Consider the following 10,684-nt stretch of genomic DNA (forward strand, 5'->3'; position numbering starts at 1 on the left):
TCAGAGATGCCCTTTGTGATGTGTTAAAACGGGCGGGAATCTCGGCAAGAAAAGAGGCTCCTGTGAATTTCTTGTCGGATCCACGTAAAGGAAGGTCTACTCTCCGACCAACGGACATTCTTGTGTTTGGATGGGGTGGGGGGGGGGGGGGGAACATGCTTGTGTGGACCTTACTGGGGTGTCCCTCTTGTCGGGCTTAGGGACACCGGGTTTGTTGCTAGGCATGCCGTGCTAAAGGCAGAAGCAGGAAAAATTGCTAAGCACGAGAAGGCGTGTGTGGAGAATCAACACGCCTTCATTCCTTTTGCTTTTGACACATTTGGGTCTTTTGCCCCCGATGCTGTTGCATTTATGAAAAGAGTTCAGCGGGTCGTGCACAGTAACTCATCGACGCCGAAGAACGATAACTTTGTTTTCAGTAGGATCGGTTTTGCCATTCAAAAGGGGGTGGCGGCGCAGCTTGTTGCCCGCTTACCTGCCTCTTTATTGTAATTGGATCCTTCTATTTTTAATATAATTTTCTTTATAATGAAAGAAGACAACAAAATGGATGTTTAAACCAAAAGACTAGCTTAAAAAAGATAGCTATTATAAGACCAAACTGATAACCAACTTCGACAGTTCAATTTCTAAAATGAGTTATGACTCTTCTTGATAAGGTAAATTTATAGTAACCAATGATACAATTTATAACATTTGAGATCATAGACCAATTAGTATCATCCGTATTACCTATGAGAAGCTCAACTACTCTGCAATTTTATTGATAAAAATAATGTTATGATATCCAAGAATTAAAATAAAGATGCCAAATGAATTTATTTAATGCTTAGCATGAAAAATTAAAAGTATTCGATAGCATTAATTTATATAATCCCCTTTATGATGTCTTAAAAAACCTTAATATTTTCACCCCCATTAAATTTTACATAATATCACTCTAATACTAGAAATACACTTTTAGCATAAAATTGCTTACAACCTCCTGGTTCATCAGGCATGAGCGTGACAGTTAATATTTGAGACTTTTACTGTATCATGTTTGAAAGCTGACTCAAGAAGGTTTTTTCACTGTAGTGGATTTCCTCATTGACGTTGTTACCGGATGAGTAGTGATGCCAATGGGTCGGTTTTAGGTTTTCCCAAACCCATACTCGATTATTAAAGTCCGTCCCAAACCCATCGGGTTTTAATCGAGTAATTACCCTTCGGGTTTTCCCATCAGGTTTCAGGTTTCTTATTGGGTTTTGACAAAATACTCGTCTAGTATATTTGGCCCAAAAATCCATCAGCTTTCTATCGGATTTTTAAAAAAATCTAGCTAATCAACTACAATTAATGATTACTGTTAAAATAAAATGTCTCAAATAATTGTTATAAACAAGTTTTAACAAATAATATATGTAGTATATAACTATATATAACATAAAAAAGCTATGTCGGGTACATCGGGTATATATATCGGGTAAATGAGTCAATGTTATGGGGTAATTTGGTCGGGTAATCGAGTATTTTACAAATCCCAAACCCACGAAAAATTTCAAAACTAATCCTAAACCCTGATGGGTCGGGTATTACCCATCCCATTTTATACCGGGTTTTGAGTTTTCTCATCGGATTCGGGTTTCATTGTCCTCCTTCGTCTTAAAACTGTTCTCTCGTGTATTGGAGATTAAGAGAAATTCCAAATGTTGAGAGTAAATAATTTTTGAATGCGTCATATAAAAAATAAATTCCAAAAACACTTTTACTTTTACAGTTTACTGTTTACCACAAAATTGCTTTTTTTAGGCTGAGGGGTGTGGGGCTTCAGCGGGGGCGCGAGAGCCCCTCTGCTCGCGCCCCCAGGCGCGAGCACCACACCACCGGGGCGCGAGAGGGGCGCGAGCACGGAATTCAAAGCAGGCGCAAGGTGGGTCGCGGGAGAAAGGTGGCGTAAAGGAGCATTGGGAGACGTGACATAGCCGTTGGAAGTACACAAATGAGCCGTTGGGCTCTTTAATTTAATAAAAAAAATTATTCTTCCTATATATAAACCCAATATCACCTAAAACAATTACCACACCCAAAATCACATAAAACAATTACCACAACTTCAAAAAAAAACCCAAAATCAACCCATCTTCCAAACTTTTTTTTAAAAACATGTCTGGAAATTGGTACCCAAACCTAGATTCAGGTTATAGTTACGACGATTTATGGTCGTCACCAGACCAATCGATGTTTTTTTCGGGGTCGCAAGAAACATCCGGCTTTCAACAATCCAACATACAACCGTCTCCTAACTTTGTTGTTCTGGAGACACAAGAATCACACGGTGATGCTACGGGAGCAAGAAGACGCGTCCACCGAAAAAAACAACTTGCAACGGACGGGCCGGGACCGGCTTCGACTCCGAGGATGAAACGGAAAACCACTCCGTGGTCATCGGATGAGAAGGAAGCCTTGTGTCGGGCTTGGATAGTCATTTCTGAGGATCGGCGTTGCGGTAATTGTTTTAACGTTTTTAAAAATGATTTTTAATAAAAAAGTTAATTAAAAAAGTTAACTGGAAATCTAATTTAATTATTCATTTTGCAGCCGACTACCAAAAAAACAAGGTTTTTTGGACAAAGGTTAGGGAGACGTTCTATACGCTCGTTGGGAGTACAGAGCGAAACGCCGATATGATTTCGGGTCGGTGGTCCGAAATCAGAAAATTTGTCGGCTTGTTTACTAATCTTTTCAACAGGAACGCCGGTCGTATGAGACCAAGTGGCAGTGATGATTTGGCGGTTTACAATTTCACTGTCGAAGAGTGGAAGCAGGAGTGTTTGCGGAGGTATGGGACGGTGAAGACGTGGGACGATGTAAAATTGTGGGAGAGGTTGAAAAGGTGTTCCAAGTGGGTTGAGGTGGTGGCGCCGGACCATGATGCGGAAGTAGGGCCGAAACGGACTAAAACTAGTTCGTCTGGAGCGTATAGCACTACTGCCGGGTCGGATTGCCGCGTTGGATTCGACCTAAACATTGCGGGGGAGGAAACGTCTTCACCGCCGAGGAGGCGGCCATTGGGACGGGACGCCAAGGGGAAAAAACCGGCTGAGGGGGGAGCCGTAAACATCGTCGATCTTGTTGAATCCCTCAATAAATTCAACAAAACCATGGAGGTGGTCTCTAATGACAAAAAGGAAAAAAGTCGAATGAGAGATTTGGACTTCTTTACAAGTGACTTCAGTAACCTAAATCCGGTCGATCAAATGCTGATGGAAAAGCAAAAGGAACGTATCCGAAAGAGGTTGATCGAAGAAGACCAAGCCGAAGAATAAGAATAATGTTTTTTTAGTACTTTAATTTTTTTTTTTATTTTTAGATATTAATGTGTTTTTTTTAATGTGTGTTTTTTTTAATAATTTATGAGTTTTTTTAATAATACGTTTGTTGAATATATTTATAAAAAAATAAAAAAAAAAATCCGCTGGAGCCCCTCCACACCAGGGCCAGGGGCTCCAGCGGGGGCTCCATCACCCATCTTATCCAGTTTATCTCTCTGCCACACGTCACAATATTATTGGCTGGAGCCCCCACTCACGCCCCCGTTAGAGCCCCACACCCCTCAGCCTTAGTACGAGCCCAAAAATTTAGTTATTCTGATTTGATACGCACACACATTCCCGAACAAACAATCAAAACAAAACAAAAAGACGCCGTCGCATCAGTCAAAATCACAAACTAATATCTTTTTCACCCAAATTCCCAAAACAGTCACTTCAAACCCTAGATTCCAGAATCACACACAAACACTCACTGTAAATGGATTCAGACGAAGGCAAGCTGTTCTTAGGTGGAATCGCATGGGACACAACCGAACAACGCTTAACTGATTACTTCACCAAGTACGGCCACGTGTCCCAGACTGTAATTATGCGTGATAAGATCACTGGCCGTCCACGTGGATTTGGATTCGTTGTGTTCTCGGATCCGACGGTTCTGGATTCTGTGGTGCAAGATAGGCATTCGATTGATGGCCGTAATGTAAGTTATTAGTGATTATTAATTATTATTTAGTTGTTTGAAATTTGAATTTGTAAAGCATTTTAGGTTTAATGTCTCGAAAATCAGAACTTTGAACCATTAACTTGCACGAAACTGAAAAAACCGAAGCGAAATGAAAACGGACGGTTGAGTTTTGTGTTTTAGTAACTACTGAGCTTACGGTTTGGTTTTGGTTTTGCATGTAATGAAAACCGCACCAAACTTAATTTATAGAATTTTATGTTTTAACTTTTAAGTAATTTATAAGACTTTGAAAATATATAACCCAAATATTTTAGCTCAAATGTGTAATAATTAGTTAGTTATGAATTAACTTACATACAGCTGCTGCCCTGGATGTAGTTGTTAATTATTTAGTTGTTTGAAATTTGAATTTGTGAAGCTTTTTAGGTTTAATGTAACCAAAGTCGGAACTTTGAACCGTTAACTTGCATGAAACTGAGAAAACCGAACCGAAATGAAAACCGACAGTTAGGATTTGTTTTTGCATGTAATGAAAACCGCACCGAACTTAATTTATAGATTTTTATGTTTAACTTTTAAGTAATTTATAAGAATTTGAAAAATATATAACCCAAGTATTTTAGCTCAAATGTATCAATTAACTTACATGCAGCTGCTGCCCTGGATGGAGCTGTTAAATAAATTGATTTCCATTTGAGTTAGGGGTGTGCATGAAACCGAAAAACAGAGAAAACGGAAATCAAAATGAAAACCGAGGGTTTGGTTTTATGTTTTAGGAAAATCGAACTTACTGTTTGGTTTCGGTTTTGCATGTAACAAAATCGAACCAAATTGAATTTGTAGATTTTCAATTTTTTATTTTTAATTTTGAGTATTTTATAAGAATTAAATAAATATATAACTCAAATGTATAATGATTAATTAGTTATTAATAATTATAAAATGATTTAGGTCCAATTTGATTATTTTGGGGAATTTTTTATTTTCGGCATAAAGTTTCAAGCTTAGATGACAAAACCAAAAAAACTGAAAAAGGCTGAAATTTAAATGGTTTTCAAAAATTAAAGCCGAAATTTCGGTGGTTGGTTTGGTTTTAGCTCAAAACTGACAGATGCATGCCTCTAATTTGAGTGTTTAAGATGTCGGTGATCTTCATATCAGCATCGAAAGTCAAAGCTACATTTCTGGAACGGGGCGGTGGTTTTCGAGTACCAATTGATGGTAGAATCTGAGAGCTTCATGAGTGTTCTAATTATCTCAATTCAGTTAAACTAATTAGAACATTCGCAGATTAAAGTGATAAGAACCGACTGAATTAAGATAACTGAATCACTTGAGAATCTGGTGGTTAAGTTATGACTATTGTGTGCAAATCCTTGTACCATCGCCTGTTATATAAACATGTTCGTGCATAAAAGGCAACCCTTCAATAGCTGTTATTTAATTTTTCTGTTTACATTTGATTAAAAAAAGATTTTGAAATGCTTACGTGTAACTTATTTGCAGGTCGAAGCTAAGAGGGCTTTATCAAGAGAAGAACAACAAGCATCTAGGCTTGCAAATAGTGCAAGCAGAAGCTCAGGAGGATCAGGAAATTACAGAACCAAAAAAATATTTGTTGGTGGATTACCGTCCACATTAACAGAAGAACAGTTCCGCGAATATTTTGCAAATTATGGAGATGTAACCGATGTAGTAATTATGATTGACCAAAATACCAACAGACCTCGTGGATTTGGTTTCATTTCTTTTGACACAGAAGATGCTGTTGACAGAGTTCTTGAGAAGTCTTTTCATGAGCTGAATACTAAGTTAGTGGAGGTTAAACGAGCACTACCTAAAGATGCTAATCCAGGTGGCAGTGGGCGTGGTGGAGGGTATCAAGGTAACAATGCTGGATTGTTTGATGGTCTGGATGGTAATAGATTCATGCAGCAAAACTCTGGTGGTGGCGGTGGTTATCCTCCGTATACGGGATACGGTCAACCGAGTTATGGTTTTGGTGGACCGAACGGTGGTGGTGGTTTTGCTGGTTATGGAAGTTATGCTGGTGGTTATGGTGGTCCTGTAGGTGCATATGGTAACCCTAATGTAGGTAGTAGTCCTAGTATGTTAAAAAGCCCATGGGTTGGTCAGACTCCTGGTTATGGTGGTGCAGAGTATGGTGCAAATGTGGGATATGGGAACCAAGGTTATGGCTATGGCGGTTCTGGTGGTGGTGGTGCGGTTCCAGCACCGGTGGGTCAGTCTCCAAGTGGCGGTTCTAGCTACGGGAGCCAAGGTTATGGGTATGGCGGTTATGGTGCTAGTGATGGATATAATACAAATACTGGTGGGTATGGTCCAGCTGGTGGTGCTGCAACTGGCGGTGATCAACAAGGGCATCCATATAACGGGCAGCCTGGTTATTCTAATGCCAGCTGGCAATCAGATTCTTGAAAAGTTTTGGTTTTTTATGATAAGAAATCAAAACTGGTTGGATCACTTAAATCTTTAGTTATTTTGGTAGAGTTGTATTTGCTTTTTAAGTTACTTTGGTTTATTTGTAGTGTTTTTTAACTCGTTTATGTGTTAGTTGATTTTGGTTCTTGATTTTATCATTGTTTTCGATCAGGTAAGTTCATCGTTAGGATAATTGTTACTTTTGGAGGAATAATTATTCGCCTGTTATCTTTTCTTTGTTTTTGCAGGATATTTCAAAGTGATGAGGATTAAAGACATGAAACCTGATCAAGAACGTAAATCTTGAACGTGTATTGCAAGAATTCGAGTTTGGACTGTTGGGTATGTTAATATGTTGTATAAAGAGAGAATTACTCGGATAGTTTATGTCGTATGTTCGTATTACGGATCTGATCTCTAAGTTTGAGAATTTACACCTTTTGTTCTCACTGTTGCTCACAAGTGAGTTAACAGATTTTTATACACCTGTAAGTAAAAGATGAAAGGATAGCTATGTCACCTGCGGGTGAATGGTAAGTACGGTAAGGACCGAAGGTATAATTTTTCAAGCTTAGGGACCAAAATTGCATAATGAACATACCTCAGGGACTATCCATGTATATCTTGTTTAAAACTTTTTACCAGTTTCATTCTGCTGTTGTGCTGATTAATAAGGTCAAAAGTCAAAACATGTATTTTTTTTTGTATGTGTCGAAAAAGACCGGGTTAACCCGTAATAGTTTAATTATTTGAAATAATTGATTTAGCAGGTTTTATGCAGTAAAAATTGTTTTCTAGTGAATTTTGATCCATTTGACCCATTTCTGTTTTAGCACACTATTTTACATGTTTGAACCGTTACAGTTCGAAAATAACCCAAATCAATCAACTATTACAAGTAAATAAGTTGATGAACCTAACTGTGTTTCTTCAATCACAACTGAAGATATACATTATTTGTCAGTAGTTATGTTTAAAGTATTGGATTATCATTACGGTGTATTTATCAAAGATCTTTTAAATGTATAGTAATTAAATATATTTATGTAGGTATACATGAAAGCTACAATCAAAATTGAGAAGAAAAGATTAAAGAATCGTGGCGATGATTTACGTAAGATTCTTGGCCTTGTCAAGTATCTTTGTAAATATATATTTTGTCACTGTCGGTAGATTGTAACTCGTAAGCATAGTATAAAAAATTAGAGAAAGATAATATTTTTAAACCGAAGTTGAGAGATCGGTAAGCAAAATGTCAAACATAAACTTTTCATAACACAAATATTTATAATGGCAAATCGTTATCATGAATAGTTATCGCTTTATTTATAGTTATGTAAGAGAACAATTACACTTAAAAGTCATATTCGTAAATCCATGGTCGTGTCTAGGTGTGCTTGCATATCCGACTTTTTTCCAATCAATTCTGGTTTAAATCACATAGTACGCAAATAACTATTTGTGTTAGTGTTACTAGTATAAGCATGACATGTGTTTCTTGTTTTTACATCTACTTCCCAACTCAATTTTGTTATACCAAAACTTTATGAAAGTTGGCATATCTTATAAAATGCAATTAGCTTGGTCAAAAGACAAAACTATTTAAAATTCTGATTTTCCTTTTTTTACTTTGAATCTTACACTCTTGTATATCTTTCACTTAGGTGGTGTTTGTTTTTAAAGGGGTAAAATGTCTATAGTCTGCGGATTACATTTGCAGACATATGTAGAATAATATGTGGACCAAACCTTTGTAGTCTACGAGAAGAAACCGTTTTTTTAACATTTATAGACTGCTAAAATAATTAATGGTGGTGTACGAACGGTGAAAGTGGGTGGTGGACGATTGGTGGTAGACAATGGTAGTAGGCGGTGAATGGTGGTGGTGGAGGACGGTGGGTGGTGGTAATGGATGGTGGTGGTGGGTGGTGGTGGACGATGGGTGGTGGTAATGGACGGTGGTGGTGGTGGGTGGTGGTAATGGACGGTGGTGGTGGCCGACGGTGGGTGGTGTGGTAGTGTTGGATAGTGGGTGTTGGTAGGATGTGAAGAAGTGTGAATAAGTTGGATATTAGCTTATTTTTTAAGACAAAAAAATATTTTTTAGGTCTTTTTTTATTTAAAAAAAAAACAAACCGTCTTTAGAAGCTTATGTCACGCAAACATAAGCTCATTGCAAATCTTTTAAGTAAAAACAAACAGAATCTTATATATGCTAATCACTTAATCTTGAATAGAGTAAAGTGTCATTTTCGTCCCTTTGGTTTGACAAATAATGTGAGTTTCCAAAAGGTTTAGTTTTTGCATATGGACCCTTCATGTTTCCCAGTTATTTCCAATTACATTCAAATCACTAACCCCATTAAATTTAATCGTTAAGTCAGGGGTAGACATGTCTTTTCACTATTTCTTTATTATAATACTTATTTCAGTGAACTGCGGTTTTCGTCCCTCTGGTTTGTCCAAATCTGCGATTTAGTCCAATAGTTTCAAGTTTGCAATTTTCGTCATTGTAGTTTCATTTCACTTGTAATTAAACCCGAATTCCATAATCTCGTTATGTCTGGTCATTAAACCCATCAGTGTGCCCTTCCCGTGAGGGGCAGTTTTGTTCCTTCTTTTTTCCTTTTCCCCAAATACACCACAGCTCCTCAGATGATGGGGCTTTCGAATTAGGATTGAGGTTTATTTGGGGAGAAAAACAACAAAACTGGGTGTCACGTGAGAGGCATGCAAATGGGCTAACGAACAGACTTAACGAGGTTAATAAATTTGGGTTTCATTGCAAGCTAGTGAAATGAAACTACAATGGCGAAAATTGCAAAATTAAAACTATTGGACTAAAACCGCAGATTTGGACAAACCACAATGATGAAAACCGTAGTTCACTGAAATAAGTATTATAATAAAGAAATAGTGAAAAGACATGTATACCCCTGACTTAACGATTAAATTTAACGGGGTTAGTGATTTGGATGTAATTAGCAAGATCTGGTAAACGTGGAGGGTCCATATGCAAAAACTAAACTTTTTGGACTATATTCGCATTATTTGTCAAACCACAGGGACTATATTCCCTAATATGTGTCTCAACGTGTGTGTAGTAGGGCGTTTAATACATTACAAACATTAAGGAGAGAGTAAAATAAACACTTGTATCAATTGCTTTTAAATATGATACAGATTCTACATATAGATGCTTCGTAATTTCTTTCTTCCACTACATCTTATCAACGCTACATATAGATGCTTATTGTATGTTTGATATATATCTTATATTCGACGTTTTGAACGTACCACATTAGCGGTATGAATACATAATTATATTTATCATTTACGCCACTCATTCATAGTTTTTTATTTTGACCAAAAAATATATATAGCATGTGTGACGTGGTTGTTATTGTTAGCATTTCTTATTTCGTTCATATCAGTGCAACGCATTGTAAGACCATCAGTAGCCGTCTAGAGTTGTGGCTTTTTGCCCACAAAACGCCGGGAATACCCCCCCCCCCCCCCCGGGTTTTGGCACAAACGTTGTGTACACAACACTAGTTCGGTCGAGTTTTAATAAAATTGTATGTGTGAAGGGAGAGAGAGATTAATATATCATATATGTAATTATTGTATGAGAGTTATGAGTTTTGACTACACATGGCCTAATAGATATGACAATATCAATGCGTCATGCCGTCGTACATGTGTGGTAACGAATATTTTTTGAAGGCATATTCAAACGGCAAGTTAAATTATTAATATAGCCAATGCTATATTGTTCATGTTAGAGGTGTGAGTGCGTGATCATAAAAGATATAATATAATGTTAAGATAATTATTTGATGTGTCACACAAAAGTTAACTTGTTATAAACATCTATGAGTTTGATGGTTTCCTACTCATTTGACTAAGGACTGAAGTTGTAAATGCGTTGTTCTCATGGGTTGGCGGGTCAAAGCAATGCCAAATAATTTTCTTTTAACACAACCCCGAATATCGTCTACGCAAGTTTTCATGAGCTAACACGTACACGACCTGTTTAACATATATATTTTATTTTATTATTTCATATTAAATCTCTAAATTATAATTGTGAGAATAAATTATAAGTATAACCAGAATACAATTGTATATAAAAAATCTAATTTAAACATTAAAACACATGCTTATGTTTTTTCTTATCCTTCAAATTTTACCATAAATTACCAACTATGTTTTAAGGTATGATATATATAACATACATTTT

The 10,684-nt window shown here is 36.9% G+C and overlaps 1 protein-coding gene across 2 annotated transcripts; it reads left to right on the forward strand.

Annotated features, from left to right (window-relative positions):
* The first annotated feature begins 3,679 nt into the window (after positions 1–3,679).
* On the forward strand, positions 3,680–7,510 carry LOC143562027 (heterogeneous nuclear ribonucleoprotein 1-like). Of its 2 annotated transcripts, XR_013140407.1 has the most exons (3): positions 3,680–4,014; positions 5,506–6,783; positions 7,492–7,510. XR_013140407.1 is itself a non-coding variant. In XM_077049953.1 (2 exons), the coding sequence occupies exons 1-2, from the start codon at positions 3,793–3,795 to the stop codon at positions 6,436–6,438; spliced, it is 1,155 nt and encodes a 384-aa protein (XP_076906068.1). In that variant the 5' UTR covers positions 3,680–3,792; the 3' UTR covers positions 6,439–7,255. The 2 variants fall into 2 exon arrangements, 1 of the variants encoding a protein (XP_076906068.1); XM_077049953.1 differs by lacking the exon at positions 7,492–7,510 and having other exon boundaries at positions 5,506–7,255.
* The last annotated feature ends 3,174 nt before the right edge of the window (positions 7,511–10,684 follow it).

This window comes from Bidens hawaiensis, unplaced genomic scaffold, assembly GCF_021521415.1.
Source record: "Bidens hawaiensis isolate Kalapana, Puna unplaced genomic scaffold, B.hawaiensis_p1.1 tig00020893_1, whole genome shotgun sequence".
NCBI lineage: Eukaryota > Viridiplantae > Streptophyta > Magnoliopsida > Asterales > Asteraceae > Bidens > Bidens hawaiensis.